The 23,968-nt window shown below is 39.9% G+C and overlaps 1 protein-coding gene across 2 annotated transcripts in view; it reads left to right on the top strand.

Annotated features, from left to right (window-relative positions):
• si:dkeyp-110a12.4 (pancreatic secretory granule membrane major glycoprotein GP2) overlaps positions 1-23,968 on the top strand; it is a 59,605-nt gene that overhangs the window by 14,779 nt on the left and 20,858 nt on the right. For both annotated transcript variants that reach the window (XM_039747525.1, XM_039747524.1), the window contains exons 4-5: positions 19,721-19,881; positions 20,382-20,517. In XM_039747525.1, coding sequence (XP_039603459.1) covers positions 19,721-19,881; positions 20,382-20,517 — 297 coding nt within the window. The remainder of the gene's footprint in view (positions 1-19,720; positions 19,882-20,381; positions 20,518-23,968) is intronic.

The raw sequence follows: 23,968 nt of genomic DNA, 5'->3' as shown, positions 1-23,968 counted from the left end.
TTGCTTTCATCACTGAAATGTATTTTGGACCAGTTCTGCTCAGTCCACACAACATGGTCCTCAGCAAAGGCCAGTCCAGCTTTTTTATTTTTCTTGCTGATGGGATGCTTGGTCACTGTGGACTGGCCCTTCAATCCCAATTCTCTGTATGTCAAGACAAATTCTTTTCCTTTTCAGCACTGAATTGGTGAGCAATTCCAGTGGCATTGTTGAACTGATCCTCCACTGATTTTCCATATCATCATTTTATCTCGTGCACTCAGTTTACATGGATTACTAGCATTTTTTGGGGACTTGAATGACTTTATTTCTTTATATAACTTTCATATTTGAGAATTAACTGACCAACTTCTCTTCCAATGGCTGACAGGGTCATCCTCTTCTTCTCCTTTAGGCGGAGTGGTGGCTCTGAGGCTAGGGATCTGCACTGGTAATCGGACGGTTGCCGGTTCGACTCTAATAAATGCCAAAAAAGAGGACTCTGCTCTGTTGGGCCCTTGAGCAAGGCCCTTAGCCTACAATTGCTGAGCACTTTGAGTAGTGAGAAAAGCGCTATATAAATGCAAAGAATTATTATTATCCCATCAGCCTTCATCTGAACAACCTGACGTTGCAGCGTTTCAGTTACCCTAGAGAGGCTCACCATCTTGCTAAATACCGTGCCAACAAATGTTGACTAATCAGTTTGTGTTGCCTGGTATTTTGAGGCATTGCGAAATTCGAACCAGCTGTTAAATATTACAACATGTTTTTTAATTTTGATCATTATATATGAAACGTGTAAACAATACGGTATAATCAATGATACAATTGGAAGAAAGTAACGCAAAAACAGGAAAAACATGGAAATTACTTACAGATGGGATTCAAAGGCTGTTAGGCAACAATACTAGCCAGAATGCCATGGAGAAAACCCATTATCAGAATTATTATAGTAAAGTTTAATTTGGAAAGACACTCAGATGCTGAAGTAGAATAGTTTTGATGGATGGAGAGCAGACATTTAGTGATAGAACAGGTAGGCTACAGACTTGAAGGCCACAGCTCTTACGAAATGGCTGCAGCTTTTAATTCCAAGTCCTGCATGACAGCTGCATATGTTTTACTAGCTGGTTTCTTAAACTTTTCCATGTGTTTATATAAAATACTCTAAAGATGGCACCTATTGATCCACACCTGACTTTGAGGTACTAAAAAGTTAACAGCACTAAGTAACAAATGAGATTAGCTTGTTTGTTTAGTGGATGGCAGAGTTGTCTCAATACCTTGACACAATTCAAACATTAGTTTTAAAAGCCTTCAAATTCTTCACTTCAACTATGCATTGATTCAATGACCCAGCATCTATCCTGCTGTCTGACCTTTACATACAAAGCACCGCTGGGATTGGGAGCTACCGCTGGGATTGGGAGCTACTGCTGGCGTGCAGAACTATTAAGTTGTCATAGAAGGATGTAATAGCATGGACATGTAAATTCAATAGAGCAAATCATATTTATAATTAGTCATCCATTTATTTTCCAAAGTCTCTTCTTTTGATTATTTTGACCTTGAGACATTTTAGGCCATAACATATGCTAAAAAATGAACTTACCCAGTGCATAAGGCCAATCTTTTGCAGACATGGCTACACAGACTCATTTCAGGCCAGATGATTCTTAACTTAACCTAACAGTTTGGGGTTTTTAAAACAAAGTGTTCTGGAGCAAGCACGAGGAGGCACAGGCAAAGCATATAAATGCCACACAGGCAGTGAGCAGTGCTATCGGAAAATGATTTAACAATTCAACAATTCTAACTTCATGTGGAAAGAGACACAGAGCAGGGTGGGCAGCAGCTCATTTACTTTCACATCTTAACAGGAATTATTAGCAGTTCATTGCACTTACCACCTAAACCAATGGCAGCGTTTGTGATCCCCTAGAGTATTAAATGAAAATTGTACATTCTGCAGAACAGACAAGAAGCCTAAAATACTCTCATTTCCCATGAACACTGACACCTTTAAACAAAACACTTTAAGAATTTCTGTCTAATGCTAATCTCATTCCTTCATTTTAATTCCTGGAGCCGTAAACCAGGACTGACCATATAGTCTGTACCGCCAATGAAACTGCTTAGCCTTTAACTGCAGGGCTGTTTATTGACACACACACTGTAAATGTCAAACATCTGAACAATTGAAGGCATTTAAGCGTCACCTAAATTTAAAAAGGCACACCCGTGTGTGTCATGCAGAAGGCTGACTAAATTGCTGCACATAAATCCACCACCGGCAAACACTTCCACCTCCTCCAGTTTAACTGCTGCAGTTCACGTGATACAATCTGCATGTTTACTGTGACCATAAATATCTTTGGCTTGAGCACAATTACTTGTTAAATTATATCGTTTGGGGCCTTCATTTGTTTCCTGTAAGAGTCTGTCCAATGTGGCATGTTGCTAAGGTTTCAAAATACAGAGGAATGTTTTGTTTTTGCTCCTGTAAGCCCCCCATGTTGTGGAAATGTGGCAAATAAACCATTCTTTATTGTCTAACCTTTTCTTTTGATCAGTACTCAGTTTCATCTAGTGTAAGCCTGTTTAAAAAAATAATAAAAAATAAATGAAAAGAGTAGACTTCAATGGGCAGCTTAACACTATTCTGGGGCATGTAATGTGTTGGGATTCTCCCAGTGGACAGCCAGGTTATTAATTATTGTCTGCAAATAATACTGTAAGATGACCAAAGTATGATTTTCGTCAAAGTATACTGTTATAAAAAAAAGTACTTGCCTTATTCCTGGTTTCCTCTATTGTTTTTTACTTTTAAAATTGAAAGCTTTGAGGTCTTCAGCTGAAATCGCTTTACGTAAAGTTACAGTGTATGTCCCTGACTGACAAGAAATTCTTGGCTATTTGCAGACAACCAAAGGAAGAATAGTTCTCACAAATGCATCAATCTCATGGCTTTGAGATGAAATAAAATCCAACCTCACCATTAAGTTAATTATAGAAAAAAATTAGAAAAAACTGTGACAATGTTAAAGAAAAATTTGAAAACGCCACTTTCATAGCAACCTAAGACAGATGCCGAATAACCCAGTGGTGTGTCTGACTGCCAATCAGTGGCTGTGACGTTCAAGTCTTGCTCTTTCATCTTATTTATGTTTTGTATACAAAAACCTATGCAAAAGAATAATTATCAATGCCTCAATATCAAAAATCATACATTAATTGTTTATTTCTTCACCTTATGCAGCTCATTGTTTATAAAGAATTAAAACTTTTTGAAATTAGTCCTAATTATTATCAATATCTCCTTTGACAAAAAGGCATTGAACTTTGTGTAGTTCATTAGAATATTTTACTTTTTAAGGAAATTTTATTTTCTACACTAAAAAAACTTATTGCCCCCCGACTCGGAGCCTGTGCATTGGGGTTTACCCCGGTGGACGAGAGGGTGGCCTCCCTCCGCTCGGGTGGGGAAGGGTCCTGACTGTTGTTTGTGCGTATGCGCCGAACAGCAGTTTGGAATATCCACCCTTTTTGGAGTCTGTGGAGGGGTTGCTAGAGGGCATACCTTCTGGGGATTCCCTCGTTTTGCTGGGAGACTTCAATGCTCACGTGGGCAATGACAGTGAGACCTGGAAGGGCGTGATTGGGAGGAATGGCCCCCCCGATCTGAACCTGAGCGGTGTTTTGTTATTGGACTTCTGTGCTCGTCACGGATTGTCCATAACGAACACCATGTTCAAGCATAAGGGTGTTCATATGTGCACTTGGCACCAGGACACCCTAGGCCTCAGGTCGATGATCGACTTTGTGGTCGTGTCGTCGGACTTGCGGCCATATGTCTTGGACACTCGGGTGAAGAGAGGGGCGGAGCTGTCAACTGATCACCACCTGGTGGTGAGTTGGCTACGATGGTGGGGGAAGATGCCGGTCAGACCTGGTAGGCCCAAACGTGTTGTGAGGGTCTGCTGGGAACGGCTGTCAGAGTCTCCTGTCAGAAGTAGCTTCAACTCCCACCTCCGGCAGAACTTCAACCACGTCCCGAGGGAGGTGGGGGACATTGAGTCCGAATGGGCCATGTTCCGCGCCTCTATTGTTGAGGCGGCTGACCGGAGCTGTGGCCGCAAGGTGGTCGGTGCCTGTCGTGGCGGCAATCCCGAACCCGCTGGTGGACACCGCGTAAGGGATGCTGTCAAGCTGAAGAAGGAGTCCTATAGGACTTTTTTGTCCTGTGGGTCTCTGGAGGCAGCTGATAGGTACCGGCAGGCCAAGCGAACGCTGCTTCGTTGTTGCTGAGGCAAAACTCGGGCATGGGAGGAGTTTGGAGAGGCCATGGAGAACGACTTTCGGACGGCTTCGAGGAGATTCTGGTCCACCGTCCGGCGCCTCAGGAGGGGGAAGCAGTGCAGTGTCAACACCGTATATAGTGGGGATGGTGCGCTGCTGACCTCACTGGGGCGCTAGGGTCGGTGGGAGGAGTACTTCAAAGACCTCCTCAATCCCACTAACATGCCTTCCACGAGGAAGCAGAGCCTGGGGACTCTGAGGTGGGCTCTCCCATCTCTGGGACTGAAGTCACCGAGGTGGTCAAAAAACTCCTTGGTGGCAGGGCCCCGGGGTGGATGAGATACCGAGTTCCTTAGGCTCTGGATGTTGTAGGACTTGGTTGACACGCCTCTACAACATCGCATGGACATCGGGACAGTGCCTCTGGATTGGCAGACCGGGGTGGTGGTCCCCCTCTTTAAAAAGGGGGACCGGAGGGTGTGTTCCAACTATAGAGGGATCACACTCCTCAGCCTCCCTGGAAAAGTCTATTCGGGGGTTCTGGAGAGGAGGGTCCGTCCGATAGTCGAACCTCGGATTCAGGAGGAACAGTGTGGTTTTCGTCCTGGTCGTGGAACAGTGGACCAGCTCTTCACCCTTAGCAGAGTTCCGAGGGTGCATGGGAGTTTGCCCGACCGGTCTACATGTGTTTTGTGGACTTGGAAAAGGCATTCGACCGTGTCCCTCGGGAATCCTGTGGGTGTGCTCGGGAGTATGGGGTACCGGACCCCTGATAAGAGCTGTTCGGTCTCTGTACAACCGTGTCAGAGCTTGGTCCGCATTGCCGCAGTAAGTCGAGCCCGCTTCCAGTGAGAGTTGGACTCCGCCAGGGCTGCCCTTTGTCACCGATCCTGTTCATAACTTTTATGGACAGAATTTCTAGGCGCAGCCAGGGTGTTGAAGGGGTCCGGTTTGGTGGACTCAGGATTGGGTCACTGCTTTTTGCAGATGATGTTGTCCTGTTTGCTTCATCAGGCCGTGATCTTCAGCTCTCTGGATCGGTTCGCAGCTGAGTGTGAAGCAGCTGGGATGAGAATCAGCACCTCCAAATCCGAGAGCATGGTCCTCAGCCGGAAAAGGGTGGAGTGCCCTCTCAGGGTTGGGGGAGAGATCCTGCCCCAAGTGGAGGAGTTCAAGTATCTCGGGGTCTTGTTCACGAAAGTGAGGGAAGAATGGAGCGTGAGATCGATAGGCGGATCGGTGCGGCATCCGCAGTGATGCGGGCTCTGCATCGGTCTGTCGTGGTGAAAAAGGAGCTGAGCCGTAAGGCAAAGCTCTCAATTTACCAGTCGATCTACCTTCCTACCCTCACCTATGGTCATGAGCTATGGGTAGTGACCAAAGAACGAGATCGCGAATACAAGCGGCTGAAATGAGTTTCCTCCGCAGGGTGTCTGGGCTTTCCCTTAAAGATAGGGTGAGAAGCTCAGTCATCCGGGAGGGGCTCAGAGTAGAGCCGCTGCTCCTCCGCATCGAGAGGAGTCAGATGAGGTGGCTCGGGCATCTGATCAGGATGCCTCCTGGACGCCTCCCTGGTGAGGTGTTCCGGGCACGTCCAACCGGGAGGAGGCCCCAGGGAAGACCCAGGACACGCTGGAGGGACTATGTCTCCCGGCTGGCCTGGGAACGCCTTTGGGATTCTCCCGGAAGAGGTGGAAGAAGTGGCCGGGAGAGGGAAGTCTGGGCCTCTGCTTAAGCTGCTGCCCCGCGACCCGACCTCGGATAAGCGGAAGAGAATGGATGGACACTAAAAAAAATCAGACAATATTAAAAACTAACATTTCACACCATCCACAATAGCTTATGCATTTCTTATGTGTTAAGATGTGCACTTATTTCATTGTATGGAAGCGTGATCATATCTTTTGATTTCCTTTGAATTTTCCATCACCATCTTCTGTATTCTTTAATTTGAACTGATTACTTTATGTTATATGGTTTGGAGACGGTGGCACTGACCAGAAAGCAGGAGACAGAGCTGGAGGTGGCAGAATTAAGGATGCTAAGATTTGCATTGGGTGTGATGAGGATGGACAGGATTAGAAATGAGGACATTGGAGTGTCAGCTCAGGTTGGACGGTTGGGAGACAAAGTCAGAGAGGCGAGATTGCATTGGTTTGGGCATGTGCAGAGGAGAGATGCTGGGTATATTGGGAGAAGGATGCTAAGGATAGAGCTGCCAGGGAAGAGGAAAAGAGGAAGGCCTAAGCGAAGGTTTATGGTTGTGGTGAGAGAGGACATGCAGGTGACGGGTGTAACAGAACACGATGCAGAGGACAGAAAGATATGGAAGAAGATGATCTGCTGTGGCAACCCCTAATGGGAGCAGCCGAAAGAAGAAAAAGACTTTGCCAATATTGCTTAACTATCACTATCTCTATCAATCCTGTAGTGTTCATTATTAGTTCACCCAGCTGCACAATAATTTAGTCCAGTGTTTAAAATTACTCCAGTTCATGAGTACATCATTTAGTCATGTCATTTTCTAACCAGGGTCATGGTAAGGACTGGAGCCTATCCCAGCTGGCAATGGACACAAGGCAGAACAAACCTCAGACAGGGCGGCAGTCCATCTCAGGGTGAACACACATGATGTGAGTGCCAGTTTAACAATTCACCTAACCTGCATGTTTTTGGACAGTGGGAGGAAGCCCACACAGACACAGGGAGAACATGCAAAGCACATGTAGGGAGGACCTGGGACACAAACCTGTGTCTCCTTACTGCAAGGCAGCAGCAGCACCACCACTGTGCCACCTCCCTGTCCTACACCATTAGTACTCTTAAGAATTTCACTGTTCCTGTGTGTATTAACATGATAGCTGAAGAGAAAAAAAATAACTGGCCCAAAGAATGCAAACTTTAAATGTTAGTAATATTAGATAAAGAACACCTGAGTGAAAAAGTAACATTCTTTTACTTACTGTATGTCTTTTATTAAATAAAAAAGTTATCCAAAACAATTGACACTATGTGAAAAAAGAATCTACCCCATTTACTTCCACCATTGTCCATTAGTCCACCATTTTATTATGTGGAGGTCTTTTTAATATAACATTTAAGTTTTAATCTAACTTTTGTCTTTTGATCTAACACAATTTCATCACATGGGGTTAAATAAAACCTAAATGTGTGCTTGTACTTCAGATTTTCTCTTCTGATTTTTTCCTATTTCCTAGCTAGTATTTCACAAGCCATTTTTGCACCCGTTGATATTGTCAGAGAACTGTGAAACTGAAATATTGCTGTTGAATACTGAAGTAGTTTGTACTGGGTTAGTATAGTGGTTAGATGGGGTTTCCTCACAGCTACAGGGACCAGGGTTTCATTTTCAGGCTGGTCATTTACTGAATTTTCTCTGGAAACTCAATATGTGTATGCTTGGTTAACTTAACTAAATTCTCCTGGTATGCCTGAGTGAATGAATTTGTATGTGAGTGTGACCTGCAAACAAAAGGCATCCTCTTCAGTGCAATTATTTTCTTGAAACCCATGCTGCCATTGAAGGCTCTGGGCAACTCTAACATACTAAAAAGCTGTATTACTTGACAGATGGGATTGTTTGAAAGATTAGATTCCACATACCCAAACATAAAACTCTTTCTGCAAAATAATATAACAGTCTTGATTATGTCAATTCAGGGCCATTTGGTGCCTTAGCCTATCATGGCAAGATTGGATGCAAGACAAAGAACTAGTCATGGAAAGGGCAGGAGTCCACTGCAGGTCACACTCCTGGTTGCATACACACTCACACAGGGCCAGGTTGGAGTCCTTTGCTATTCAACCCAACACACGTCTTTCAGGATATGGAAGGAAAACCAATGTAGCTGCTGAGAGAATGTTCAGATTCTACAAAGACCAGGACTTGACATGGGATTCAAACCCATGTTTGTTTCTTTTTTTATTCTGATAACATCTGTTTTATCTGCCCCATCCCAAAGAGTTAACTGGTGAATATGCACTGGTTCAAAATGAGAAAATGTGAGTATACCCTGCACTGAAGTTTTGCCCTGTTCAGAGCTGACACTGACTTGCACCCAAAGAATCAATGGATACAATAGTTTATGGTGGTAAAATGCATATACAGGTGGTTGAATGAGTAGAAAGTCACAAATACAGGTGACATTGCTGTATTTGAGCCCAGAGTTGCCAAGATAGGCTGAAGCTGCCTCTACCCCCATTGTTAGAATAATTAGGCTACAAGCTCTTTAATATATAAAAAGAAACTACAGATACATGGCAGTCACTGCAAGAGCAGAAACTCATAATCCAGTACATTTATAAACAAGAATTTAGATCAAGGAATAATCATAAAACAAGTGGATGATGCACAACCAATTTTCTGTCATCAACTCACTTTGAGCAGTTATTTAGAGCTGTTACAGAGTAAATAACATTATGTTAGTCAGTCATTTTCTAACCAGTTTAGTCCTGAACAGGGTTGCAGGGGTCGCTGGAGCCTATCCCAGCCAGCATAGGCCTCAAGGAAGGAACAGACCCTGGACAAGGGTGCCGGCCCATCACAGGGCAAACACATGCACACACCCCAACCACACAGTAGTGCCAATTTAAGACTGTCAATTCACCTAAGCTGCATGTATTTGGATTATGGGAGGAAACCGGAACGTTTGTAGAAAACCCACACAGGCATGGGTTGAACATGCAAACTCAAAATATTACACAATACCAATTTGAGTAAAATATTTACAGTATATTATAATTGTAAATTTGGCAGATGCCTTTATTCAGGGCAATTTGCCACATCAGGATATGTTACGATTATTTACAGATATTTATACAGTCGGAGCAGAGGCAGGTTATGTGATTTGATTGGGGCAAAACTAAGCCAGAAGCAGGAATTGAACCAGCCACTTCATGCTTTAAAGCACAGTTAATTACCCAAAACGTGTCCTCATTTGTTTATTCCAAAATTAAATCATCAGTTATGGTGTACTCAGTTCACATCCCAGTCTGTCTGGGTGGTACCTGCACATTGTCCTTTGTGCCCATGTTGTTACGCTTGTGTCAGTCAGAGACAAATTCAGTCAGACAAGAGAAGGGGGGTTTAAAGTTCTTTTAAGGGGAACGGAAAAGGATCATTTGAGAAGAGAGAAGGACTCAGTACACCAGACATAATAAATTGAATACATTGTTAACTTAAACCAAACCTTAGACCAAACAAGACAGTAAAATCCTAAAAGAACACCTTAATATTAGATATTTAGATGTTGTTCAAGAATAAGTCTTTCACTGGTCTTTCCCAAAGTATAAATACTGCATATACCCGTGGATAAGTCGGGACTTGATTTTAATGTAAATTTTTCCGGTATTTTATAATGTCGGTCGTATAAGTTGAATGCGGAAAACTCACGCTCTTGGTCCAAGAGATTATGATATGCTAACACCCACCTAAGAGAGTAACCACGGAGCACACTGCCCTTTTTTTCATTATGCCTACGTGACCACATGGTAACACCCAAACTATTCCGAAGCGACGTTTGCACTGTTTTGTGTTTTTTGTATCTCACACCCTCATGCACCTTTATCATAAGAACATCCCTTATCTATGCTGGAGCGTTCAATCAGAAGAAAATATGAAGCTGGTTTTAAATGAAACATCGCTGAAGTAGCAAAAGAAATTGGTAACTGCGCTTCTGCAACAAGAGAGATTAGATGACGCAAGAAGATGTAAAAAAAAATAATTAAGTGTTGCATTTTTGAATGGACAGATAAGTCAGGGTCTGATTTTATGATCACTTTTTCGGGTTTCAAGAACCGATTTATATGTGATTATATACAGTATATTTCACAGAGTAGGACACATTGTGATGTGATGGGCTATGCAGAAAACATGTGCCGCATACCAAGCAGCAAAATGGAGGTGCCCAGGAAAATCACTTGCAAAATGAGCCCTCTCCTCATAAAAACAAGATCATACAATAGCAACACAAAGAATTCATCAAAAATAATGCTAGAAATCATCAACAACAGTAATTGCAATCCAAAAAATTAAACGAAGCAAAACAATACTGATTTTAACAGACTTCTAAGACATGTGCGTCATGTCACATCTGGCGACTCTAAACTGAACTGGTGTGCATTTGGATGTGCAGATGAGCAGCATGGATGGGATAATGGGACATCTTAGCTATTAGCTAAACAAACGGGCTTCATGGCCTGAATGGTCTCCTCTCATTTGGCAAATTTCTAATATTCTTCTGTCCTCTTTGATATTGATTCATTGCCTTGCAGTCTTGTATGCAGATTAAAAACCGAATAGTTCAGTGATCAAAATCCATATCTTATGTAAGCTGTCACTTTAATAAAAACTGGCAAAATTGTGTCGTTGAGTACTCTTGTTGGTGATTAAGGCACTCCGTATGCAGCAGTTCGCCATGTCCAAGGGTGAAGGTCAGCCAAGTCAACTAATTTAATCAAACATATTGTATTACTAAGCAGGCTGGTCCACTCTTTACTTTCAAAATATAAAATAGTCAAATGTTTCCGTAATATTATCTTGTTCAGTTTCTGATACTACTACTCTTTCATAAAAGCTCTCCATCCAAATATTTTCTGAACATGTTTATTACAATGCAAGATTGTAAGTAGGTGAGCTTATCCTGGCAGCACTGGGCATTAGGCAGGAATGAATTGTGGGTTTCTGCAAGAAGAAGGATGTCGGCTTCATCAACAATTGGAATCTCTTTTTGGAAAGGCCGCGTCTCTTCAAGCGTGATGGCCTGCATCCGAACAGTTTCGGCGCCCGGGTCCTCTCCGAAAACATATCGAAGGTAATTCGTTTTTCTTGACTATCTATCTCTGCTCTTAACCCCTTCCGAAATAATACTGCTGTGCCAGGACATGATGAATGTTTAATAGAGTCTTCCGTTAAAGTTCACACCATTAATACTGTAATAAGCAATCTCAATGCACGTAGAAAACCTAGGAAATACGGTATAAACTCCAATAATCTAATTAAAATCACTATTTTAGAGGAACAATGTATTAAAACTATAAAACAGATCGCAGATTAAACAAAAAATATACACAGAGCGGCGCTAATAATAATAATTTAGTTCCTATTCCAAATAACAATAACGCATAGTACTCATCTCTGCACCTCCAAACATTAAATATGGCACTATTAAATGTCAGAGCTTTAACTAACAAAACGTTTTTATCAACGATCTTATTAGTGATAAAAAATAGATCTTATTGCACTAAATGAAACATGGCTGAATTCAGATGCGCAGTTTTAATCGAATCTGCCCCGGATTACAGTTTTACTCATTCAAACCGCCAGGGAAAAGGGGCGGATTGGCTAACATTTACTCGAGCCGATTAAAATGTAAAGATGTCAGTTTTGGTAAGTTCAAGTCCTTTGAGTATCTCGCCGTTGTTATTCATGGAGATTCTCAAGTTCTAATACTATCCGTGTATAGACCTCCTAAATATAACGCGCGTTTTTGAGGAATTCTCTGACTTAATGTCAATTTTAATTACTAATTATGACACACTCCTAATAGTTGGCGACTTTAATTTTCATATAGATAATCAGTGTGATCTAAAAGTAAAAGAATTTATGAACCTCCTGGATTCTTTTGATTTGAGACAACTCATAAATCAGCCTACACATAAAGCAGGTCATACATTAGACTTAGTGATTACTAAAGGACTGAAAGTTGATATAAAACAGATCATTGATATTGGTCTATCAGACCATTTTCTTCTACTTTTTAATATAGAAATAATGATAAAAACACTCATGAGAAGCATATTGTTAAAAACGCTTCTTTGATTCGCAGCAGCTTTAAAACTTACAAACATTTTAAGCAATCAGTCCGTTTATAGTGCCAGCTATAATAGCGAGGACAATGTAAATAGTAAGGTGGAAAGATTTAATTCTAAAGTGAGAGCTGCTGTTGACATAGTTGCACCTGAAAAGACAGTGAAAAAATCTTCTAGCATTGGTATACCATGGAAGACCCAAAGAGTGTCTGATTTAAAGAGAACATGCCGTAGAGCTGAGCGTCAATGGAGGAAGAGTAAACTTACTATCCACCACGAAATATTAAAAGTCAAAATAACAGAATACAATAACACTGTCCGTCTTGAGAGACGCTGCTATTTCTCTAATATTATAAATAACAATGCTAGTAATCCTAGAGTCTTATTTTCAACAATTGATCACCTACTAAACCCAGGTAGCTCAAAGGAATGCCTCCTAAGTGCTTCCAGTGAAACCTGTGAGGCTGTCGCTGTATTCTTCAATCAAAAATTAATGATATTAGAAATAACATAGTATATCTCCCCAACACTAAGGATCCCCTAAACCCCAACATCCTGTTATAAACAAATTAAACTCTTTCACTAGGATAGATTTACCTGATTTACAAAAATAATATCTCAATTAAAACCCTCCACCTCGTCCTTGACCCGATACCAACAAGGTTTTTCAAAGAAGTATCAGGCGTGCTAATTGATAATGTTCTTGACATAGTAAATTCGTCACTAGATACTGGGGTCTTCCCAGACTGTCTTAAGACTGCTGTAGTTAAACCCCTACTTAAGAAACATAATCTTGACCCTCGCTCTTGAAAATTTTAGACCCATCTCTAACTGCCCTTCTTAAGTAAAGTTCTAGAGAAGGCAGTCATTATGCAGTTAAATGACCACCTAAATAAACATGCTATTCTTGATAAATTTCAGTCAGGTTTTAGAACAAATCACAGCACAGAAACTGCACTCGTTAAAGTAGTAAATGACTTGCGGGTAAATGCAGACAGAGGCCATTTATCTGTTCTCATCCTCTTAGATCTGAGTGCTGCATTTGACACCATTGATCACAACATTCTTAGAAATCGCCTTAGTCAATGGGTGGGCCTCTCTGGCAGTGTCTTAAATTGGTTTGAATCCTACCTGACAGGGAGAAAATATTTTGTTAGTTGTGGGAATTACAACTCAAGACACATGATATCCAATATGGTGTTCCACAAGGCTCTATCCTGGGTCCGCTGTTATTCTCAATCTACATGCTTCCGTTAGGTCAGATTATCTCAGGGCACAACGTGAGCTACCACAGCTATGCTGATGACACACAGCTGTACTTATCAATAGCACCTGATGACCCGATTCTATTGATTCACTAACACAATGTCTGACTAGTATCTCAGAATGGATGAATAGTAATTTTCTCAAGTTAAATAAAGAGAAAACTGAAATTTTAGTGATCAGCAATAATGGATACAATGAGGCTATTAGAAATAAACTGGATACATTAGGATTAAAAGTCAAGACGGAGGTAAAAAGCTTAGGGGTGATTGTTGACTGTAATCTGAATTTTAAATCACATATTAATCAGATCATTAGGACAGCATTTTTTCACTTAAGAAACATAAGTAAAGTTAGACCTCTTTATCACTGAAAGATGCTGAGAAATTAGTTCACGCGCTTGTTTTCAGTCGACTAGATTACTGTAACGCACTCCTCTCAGGACTACCCAAAAAAGATATAAATCGTTTGCAACTAGTGCAGAATGCAGCTGCTAGAATCCTAACTAGGAAAAGAAAATCAGAACACATTACTCCAGTTTTGATGTCACTACACTGGTTACCTGTGTCATTCAGAATTGACTTTAAAATTCTGCTTATGGTTTATAAAGCCTTAAATAATCTCGCCCCATCTTATATATCGGAATGTCTGACACCTTATATTCCAAATCGTAACCTCAGATCCTCAAATGAGTGTCTCCTTAGAATTCCAAGAACAAAACTTAAAAGAAGTGGTGAGGCGGCCTTCTGCTGTTATGCACCTAAAATCTGGAATAGCCTGCCAATAGGAATTCGCCAGGCTGATACAGTAGAGCACTTTAAAACACTGCTGAAAACACATTACTTTAACATGGCCTTTTTATAACTTCATTTTAATCGTAATTTAACTTAATCCTGATACTCTGTATGTTCAATTCATCATAACAACTATTCATGGTGGCTCTAAAATCGGTACTGACCCCTGCTCTCTTTTCTGTTTCTTTTTCCGTTTTTTGTGGTGGTGGCCTGCGCCACCTCCACCTACTCAAAGCTTCATGATGCTCCAACAATGATGGACGGATTAAAAGGAAGAAGTCTACGTGACCATCATCATCATCAAGCCCTTCCGTGAGAACCCTAAATCCAAAGAGGACTGTTTCATTTATGTTAGGTAGAATGCCCAGAGGGGACTGGGCGGTATCATGGTCTGGAATCCCTACAGATTTTATTTTTCTCCAGCCGTCTGGAGTTTTTTTGTTTTTCTGTCCCCCCTGGCCATTGAACCTTACTCTTATTCGATGTTAATGTTGATTTATTTTTTATAATTATGTCTTTCATTTTTCTATTCTTTAATATGTAAAGCACTTTGAGCTACTGTTTGTATGAAAATGTGCTATATAAATAAATGTTGTTGTTGTTGTATAAGGTGGCACATGCAACCACATTCATACTCGGGTAAACGTTGGAATCTTTCATTTATTTACCTGCAGGAATTAAATGCAGATTCCTGGTATGGCAAAGCTCTAAATGCTTGCACCCCTGCAATATCCACCAGTATTGATTCTAAACAAGGCATGCAATTTTTTTCAGACTGAATGTATTTTATCCAGCTACTTTTCCATGACATTTTCTGAATTAAATGATTGGAAAGTTCGGCTCCGATGGCTACAGCAAGTGTCAGTGTTACCATTTTCTTTGTTAGATTAAACTCCTAGAAGGCTTGAAATGTTTTGTACCAGTTATACTGTTACAGTAAAAGCCAAGCTCTGTCTCCCCCTCTCAGAAACAGTGTGGATCATTTAGTAGTCCCCAGTGGCCAAACACACCATTACCATCCATCACTGACATGAGCCAAATTACTGCAGAAGGGGTTCAGCAACATTAATGGCAAAACAGGTGACGTTGGCAGTGGCGCTTTCAACTCTGTGAGCCTTCAGTGTTCCCCACCATTTCTGGATTTCTCTATTTAAAGTTACATAGTTTTCAGTTTTTAAGGGTCACACCCAATTAGGACACTAATCATGTCACTCGGACTGATAACCATGCTCATCTTGTCACTTCAGCCAGCTCAGCCTATAATGCTCATCTCTCCTTACATTTTTCTCAGTCATTTGTACAATCTCAATTTTTTCAGCTTTCTTGCAAAGTGACAACTTAAACTGCTGTGGTAAAGAAATGTACAAAATATAAATTATACAACTGGAGTCAAGATGAGAAGAGAGGTTCTGTGATTACTTCAGACAAAGTGTGGCCCTGGGTAATGGAGCAAAGACAGCAAAGAAGTCCACTGTCGTTACAGTACACCTAAAATCTTACTGCTCTGACATAATAAGTCCACGTGATCATCATCATCATCATCATCATCAAATCCTTCCGTGAAAACCATAAATACAAAGAGGACTGTTTAATTTATGTTAGGTAGATTGCCCAGAGGGGACTGGGCGGTCTCATGGCCTGGAATCCCTGCAGATTTTATTTTTTTTCTCCGGCTGTCTGGAGTTTTTGGTTTTTTTTTCTGTCCCCCCTGGCCATTGGACCTCACTCTTATTCTATGTTAATTAATGTTGACTTATTTTATTTTCTTACTGTGTTTTTCTATTCTTCATTATGTAAAGCACTTTGAGCTACATTTTTTTTGTATGAAAATGTGCTATATAAATAAATGTTGTTGTTGTTGTAATGGTTAATGTAAGTGTGCTCCCTTCATGTCTCATGAAAACCAGACTCTACAGTAGAAAGGCTCAGAATTTCTCAATGTCATGTCAAGAGGGCAGCTCTTGAATATTAACTATTGGCCATTATAACATTACAAATTACTGTAACAGAATTTTAGGGATTTGAGATGTCATCACATCATGCACACTTAAATTTCTTTACACTTACTGCTGTTTGAATATGGACCCTTTGGTTTATTTATTTCATTATGTTGTCTCGTTACTGAAAAAAATGTTTTTTTGTTATTTTTTCACTTGTCTGAACTCTGCAAAAATGGAAATCTAAATCTCCCAAAGATCCATCTAAATCAAATTAATGAAGATTTAGAAATTTACAGCAAAGTTTGTCTTTGGACTTTGGGATAGTTTTGCACCTCAAAAGAGACAAATTGCTTTTCTTGTCACATCACTTGTAGTTTTCCATGGGCAGATTAATGAGATTTCTGTTCATTTTGTTTGTATTTTAGTCTTTGCATTATAGCACTGATAATGTCATGAGTGTGCGCCTCATATACACTATTGTGCTACTGTTATGGCTTATCAAGGGTTTTATCCCTGGCTCATGTAAATTATTGTTTTTTGTGTTTTGTTTTTATATTATGTTAGAACTTATTCTGTATCATATTTTATTATTGCATCTTTTTGGCAATTACAATCTGATATTACAACATGTAATATATGCTTAGTTATGTGCCCTGTACCCTTCAAATAGTTTCAGGGGCAGGGCCACCATGATGTACTGCCAGAGGACAACCTTCTGCCCATTTAGGTCCAGGTAGAGGGTCAGGCCCACCAGATTGGCATTGAGGTTTGGAGAGGTGTAAGTACTGTTCTTGGATTTTTGTTTTTTTTTGATCTGTTGCTCCATTTTGGGGGGTTGTTGCCTTTAGGATATGTATTGGGACTTGCATTGAATTGCTTTTTAGGCTTACCTGTTTTGTTTATTTGTACACTTGTTTATGTCCACTTGTTTTTGTTTTGCTTATAGAGATTAAATCTTTGCAAATTAAGACTTTTGGTTCCCGGTGTCTTTTCTAATCAGAGAGTTTTATGGTTTTCTCTCGCTTGAAGGGCATTTTTAAACATTTAAAACAGTACATTTGATTTTTTTTAAAGCTTGTGCCCTATTTTGACCCTGTGCAGGCCCTGAGGCCTGCCTACTGAGTTTGGGGTCTGGCTACCTGGGGTGAATTTTGCTTTTGGGCTCCAGACCTAGTGAATACTCGTCTGGTTTTGGAGTCTTTAAATCCTGCACCACTTTTAGCTATTTTGTGTATAAAGAACTAGCCACAGGCACTTTGTCTGCACTTATGTGGTGTTCTAAACCTGTTTTTGAACATTTGCTTTCATTTTGATAAGGGATGTCATTGTGGCACTTTTTTTTTTTTGGTTCATTTATAGCAATGAGACCAATTGCTGGTTGTGTGGTTGGGCGTTGTTGCCAATCGAATTCAAATTTTCTTAAATTAAATAGTGACAAAACTGAGATTCTCCTCTTTGGACAAAATCAATATTATCCAAAACTGATCATTTTTCATTTGTTATTGATAATTCTTCTGTCTCCTCTTCCCCACAGGTTCTCTTACATACTTAAATTCCCCTTGGAATTAATAAAGTATCTATCTATCTATCTATCTATCTATCTATCTATCTATCTATCTATCTATCTATCTATCTATCTATCTATCTATCTATCTATCTATCTATCTATCTATCTATCTATCTATCTATCTATCTATCTATCTATCTATCTATCTATCTATCTATCTATCTAAGAGTCTGGGTGTCATCCTTGACAGTACTTTATCCTTTCAGTCCCACATCAATAACATCTCCCGGTCTGCATATTTCCACTTGTGTATTCGTCCCTCCCTCAGTCCCTACACCATTGCTATCCTCATTCATAGCCTTGTCACTTCTCATCTGGATTATTGCAATTCCCTTTTGTTTGGTCTTTCTCAAAAATATCTTTATAAGCTTCAACTGGTCCAGAACTCAGCTGCCACATCATTACCAGAACCCCCTCTATTCACCATATCACTCCCGTTTTTCAGCAGCTTCATTGGCTTCCAGTTCAGTTCCGAATTCAATTCAAAATTCTCCTACTAACTTCTAAGGCTATCCACAACCTTGCCCCTCCATATCTGTGGCCTGAGGTGGCTTAACTGAGATGCATTTGCACTGATATTGCATATTTAGTGTAAGACCTGTGAGTCCTTCATATTGAAAAGTCATTTTACCAGCATGTCAATATGCCACACAGCACTTAGATGGATAATCTACTGATGTTTTATAAATGTTACGAAGACCCAAATAAGCCTTTGTTAAGATCTTGTTACATAAGAATAAATGAGTAATAGATGTATTTTTGCAGTTTTTGCAATATGGAAAAAGATGGTCTGCTGTGGCAACCCCTAATGGGAGCAGCTGAAAGAAGAAGATGCATTTTTGCAGTGCCTAAAGTGTTACCTATTTGTTTGCATTTCAAAAAAGCTCTATGTTTGGCTACAGCTGTTTTCTGGGTTCTTTCATTATTTTTGATGCCTCAATTGTAGTGAATTTTTGTGCCGTATGTGTTAGGTTAACGGTGCAAGTACTGTATGTAAGAGAACCCTGCGATGGAATTCCATATAGGGTCAGCTATGGCCTTGTGCCCACTATTGCCAGGATAGAGTGTGACTCGGTAATGGAAAAAGCAGGTTCAAAAAGTCTTATTTTAGTAGATGTATGTCCTTTACAACACAATTCTTTTTAACTTATAACCTTCTATTAAACTGCCTATTCAGCTTATCAACATTTACACTGATAAAGAATCCAAGCCTAGCTTTTGATTTGGATGTTAAATTATGGAACAGTAAGCGAAGGTATCATGGAGAGATAATTAAATGGGGAGCTGCAGTGCCTTTATTTTGGTGCTTTGTGGTGCTAGCCTATAAGCATGGCTTTCATTGATCTCTCACTTGATGGTTTTATATTGACTGCTGCAACTTTCTATACTTTAATTATACTGCTTGATTACTCTTGATTTCCAGCTTGTAAACACATTCAGCAGTGGACACTCTGAAAGTTGTCCCATAAGTAAACATTGATTGAATTCCTATGTAAAGGGTGTGAGTTAAAAGAGAGGCCTGCTGTCTATAAAAGGTGTGGGTTTCAATTGTTAACTGATAAAGCCAAAGTGACATAAGCCTTGAAGAATATTTACAAGAATTAGCTAGCAGCCATATCTTATTATGTTGCTTTACCTATTCAACGGCTGCTGCTTCTAGTTTTTCATTGTATTCTTTCAAGACCTTCCACGGTGCTCTCTCGCAAGGCTTTTTAATAAAATAACTTGTTCAAGGTTCCTGTATTCATCAGCTTGCAAATAACAGGGGCAGGCAAGGGCAAGAATTGAATATACTGATTGTTTGTGTTTATGCTGTTTTGTAATGAAATGACAGCTGATTAAAGATGCTTAAGTAATAATCGAATTACAATTTTCCCAATGTGAACTGTCAAGGATGCCATTTCAGAAGAGGTAAATCCTGCCAAGTGCATATGCCATGCTTTACTTGCTCTAAAACCTTAAAATAAAAATGTAAATTGTTTTACATTTGAAATATTTTATGTGAATTTTCTGGTCTTAACTGTTCTTTTTTTTATTAATCATAGGCTTCAGACGACAAGTATATTACATTCACTAACTCAATACATAATAACAACTCTGACTTCATCACTAGAACGTATATAAACATCACGTTTGCATGCCGTTACCCTGTCAACTATATAGTACAGCAACCAAATGGAGAAAACAAGATCAGTGTGGATATCAGGTAAGTTCTGCTATTATAGTGCAATCCCAGCGTATCGTTTTAAAGCTGTATACACGTTTTCCCAAATTATATAAATTTGTTATTTATTTTGAGACACAGTGTGGAATCTATTTTAGCAGTAAATTGAGCAATGTTTATAGAACATTTACATTTTGAAGCAGCATGGTGGACAAGTGTTGGCTGCTGATTCAAATGCTGGGCAAGTTGCTGTCATTTTGCACTTTCTCAGGAAGCGCTAGTGCCTTCCAATCCAGGTTATCTTGGCTGGCACCTAGATGTTTAAGTGTATGGATGGATTCGTGGCCCATCCAGGAGTGACTACTCCTTGTGACCAATGCTTGTAGATAAACTCTTGCCTCTGACAAGTCTGTAGTTTATTTAGCACATTCACCATTGAAGGGCCAAATGAGTGAATGACATATGCAACCTAAATTTTTAGATATGAAATGCTTAGCATTAACCAATATTTTGATTCATATTTTGATTTCACTTTTCCACAGGACTATTACACTCAATACTGAAAATGGTAGCTTCTCTGTTTCTATGATGTTGTACAAGGACGAGAATTTCACAGACAAATGGACAACAGTCCCATTCTTAACACTTGAAGACCACATTTATGTAAAGGTCTTCATGGTAAGATTTGCTCAAGGAGTGTCATGATTTGATTTTCTGGTGTGGGGACTTTATCTGATTATAATAATTGGAGAACAGAAAAGATTGACATTCAGAATGTAGAGTAGGCTAAAGTTAAGTGTAAAAGAAGCATCAGGATATAATTTTTACGTTACCTAAAATTCTACTTTTTGTATTTTGCTTTCTTGACTTGCCAGAGTTTGAAAGTTTAAAAGCACAATATAATTTTCTTTTCTTTGTGCATAAAATATCGCTTTATGGTGGTTTGATTAAAGTTTAGATGTTCATGATATTCATGTTTTATAAACAATGAAGGTGTCCTGCATACAATGCAGAACAATATGACAAGCAAAACAGTACGACCAGTTAATTGATCCTGCAGTTTTGCTTACTATACATTGAAACATGCAAACATAGAACTGATGCGCTGATTCTCAGTGCAGTGCATTATAACCTCAGGTATTTCTCATTGATATCGAGCACTCTTTTCTTTCAAATGTCTCAGCTTATCTGTAAAGCTGCCATGGCAGTTCATCTCATGGGAGGAAAGACCTCAGAACAGTTGCCAGAATACTTAGATCTTGTACAGCAGGGATGTCAAACTCCAGTCCTGGAGGGCCACAGTGGCTGCAGGTTTTCATTCTAACCATGTTCTTAATTAGTGACCAGTTTTTGCTGGTAATTAGCTTCTTTTCTTTAGTTTTAATTAACTTGTCCCCTTAGTTGTTTCTTTTTCCTTAATTAGCACCCAAACAATAATGAGACACAAAACAAGCCACCAAATGACCAGCTCACCTATGCCCATCACACAATATCTGAAAATAAAGAAAGGTGAAGGTCTCAGTAAGGTCACCAAAACATCTTGATGGTGTTCTTGAAAAGAATAGAAAATCAGCAGTTTTGGAAATGTCTGCTGTGGCAGAATGAGATGAGCACCAAGCTGTGGAATTAAATGACGGGTTTAATTAACAGCAAGATTCGGCTTCTCATTAAGAAACTGGTTGGAGTGAAATTGGTTGAAGTTTGAAGGCACAATTTAACTGGACTTCTGTTGGCTCGTTTCACATCTCATTACTGTATGGCTGCCATTTAATGAAGAAATGATCAATTCAGAGGACTGACTCCTTAGAAACAGGGCTACTAAATTGAAGGGCAAAGAAATTAATTAGTAATGAAAACTGGTCACTGATTAGGAAAACGATCAGAATGAAACCGTGCAGCCACTGCAGCCCTTCAGGACTGGAGTTTGACACCGCTGTTGTACAGTATCTTAGTCACTCCAATATTCTTAACTTGTTGTTTTGCTTATTATACCATTTTAAATTAAACAAACTATTTGAGAAAAGTAGGCAATTATAACCTTGAATCATCACTTCCTAATACCATATCCTTTCCCTCACCTGTTTTCAAGCCTGCAGTTCAATGCTACAAAATATTCACTTGATATGAACTGTAACTAAATACTTAAAGTAGCAGTAATAATAATAATAATGTGCAGGGTTAAAAGTTTTTTTTTTTTAACCTACAAGATGTCAGGCAAATTTTCTGAATTGAGATAAGCAAATATAACAGAGGGGCGGCACGGTGGCGCAGTGGTAGCGCTGCTGCCTCGCAGTTAGGAGACTCGGGTTCGCTTCCCGGGTCCTCCCTGCGGAGTTTGCATGTTCTCCCGTGTCTGCGTGGGTTTCCTCCGGGCGCTCCAGTTTCCTCCCACAATCCAAAGACATGCAGGTTAGGCGGATTGGCGATTCTAAATTGGCCCTAGCGTGTGGGTGTGTTTGTGTGTGTCCTGTGGTGGGTTGGCACCCTGCCCAGGATTGGTTCCTGCCTTGTGCCCTGTGTTGGCTGGGATTGGCTCCAGCAGACCCCCGTGACCCTGTATTCGGATTCAGCGGGTTAGAAAATGGATGGATGGATGGAAATATAACAGAATATATACAAGCAAAAGCCCATTCGGCTTAACGCAGATAATGAGTATGTATTTGTGTAACTCTTGCAAAAATATTATCAAGTTTAGATTTAAAGGCTCTGACAAGCTACTGTCAGCTACTCACTTTGACAACTTATAGCACGTATACTGTTAACCAGCACTCATCTATGCCAGGGGTGAACAGCATCGGTCCTGGAGGGTCATTGTCACTGTAGGTGTTTGTTCCATCCCAGTTGCTTAACTAGAAAACCGCCCTTTCCAATAACATATTATGTAATTTTATGGCTTGTTAGTATTTGAACTGTGCCATGTCATTCTTATATATTTATTTCTAAGGATATCATCAATATAATTTCAAGCCTGAAATGGATAAGCAATTTTCAGTCCTTCGCTGTTTTCTCTTCACTGTCCTTTGAAGTATTTTATTAAACCAAATGGTACACAACAAATACCCACATATGTAAATGGAAACAAGGTAGATGGAGATTTGCTGGTTCCTTTGTCATTTGCATTTAATTATTAACTAGCTGTCCCCCGGTGCTCCGCCCATGAAGTAGTGAAACAGGACACTGAAGAGGGCCTTGCCCAACTCTCCATTCCTAACATCACACTTCCCACTCCCCTCGACTCTGCCTCTGTCTTGGATTAACACAAATATATCGCTCCTGCAAGTGAACTATGATTCTTAAGGCAAAGAGAGAAGTCGTCAAATCAACCAGAATGTTCAAGCAAATTATAGAAAACAGTCCGATCTAAGTCTGTTAAGTAGTTCTCTTATTCGTTAGCTAAGTGAAGGTAAGGCACACACCCCAAGGCTGGTGCATGAGTGAGTAGGTAATCGCCCTCCTCCCCTCGGCCTGCTGCATGTCTCTCAGATTCACACATATAAATCTGTGCTGAAAGCAAACTATGAAACCTAGCGCAATGAGAGAGGTTGCAAAATCAACTGGAATGATCAAGCAAATTATAGAAAAAAAAAAAACCTGATCAAAGTCCATTGAGTAGTTCTCTTTTGAAAAGCGGACAGACAGACAGACATTGATTTTATATATATATATATATATATATATATATATATATATATATATATATATATATATATATATATATATATATATATATATATATATAGTGATAAAGAACAATTACAACAGTGAATGCAGCTGTTTAAGATTAAAATAACAAATTAAGAGTGGGAAATCTTAACAAAACAACTAAAATGAAGCATATAAACATTGCTTCAGCAACAAGTGCTTTATCGGCAATAATTGACTTCTCATTAAGCAATTAGATTGGAACAAAAACGTGCAGCTTCTATGACCTTCAAGGACTGCCATTGCAAACCCCTGATTTATGCCTTTGTGGTCTTACTAAACAACCCATTTTCCAGAAACGACTCCTTTCTTTTATGATATCCTTGAATCTTCATTTGTTTGACAGTAAGAGGAAAAGATCAAATTCCTTCAGTCTTTCCTAACAGCTCATACTCTGCATTCCTCGGATAGTTATTCAGTTTAATGA

Source organism: Polypterus senegalus, chromosome 3 (assembly GCF_016835505.1).
Source record: "Polypterus senegalus isolate Bchr_013 chromosome 3, ASM1683550v1, whole genome shotgun sequence".
In the NCBI taxonomy this organism is placed as follows: Eukaryota; Metazoa; Chordata; class Cladistia; order Polypteriformes; family Polypteridae; genus Polypterus; species Polypterus senegalus.
The sequence above is the reverse complement of the archived record's forward strand: the minus strand, read 5'-3'. Positions and strand labels throughout refer to the sequence as shown.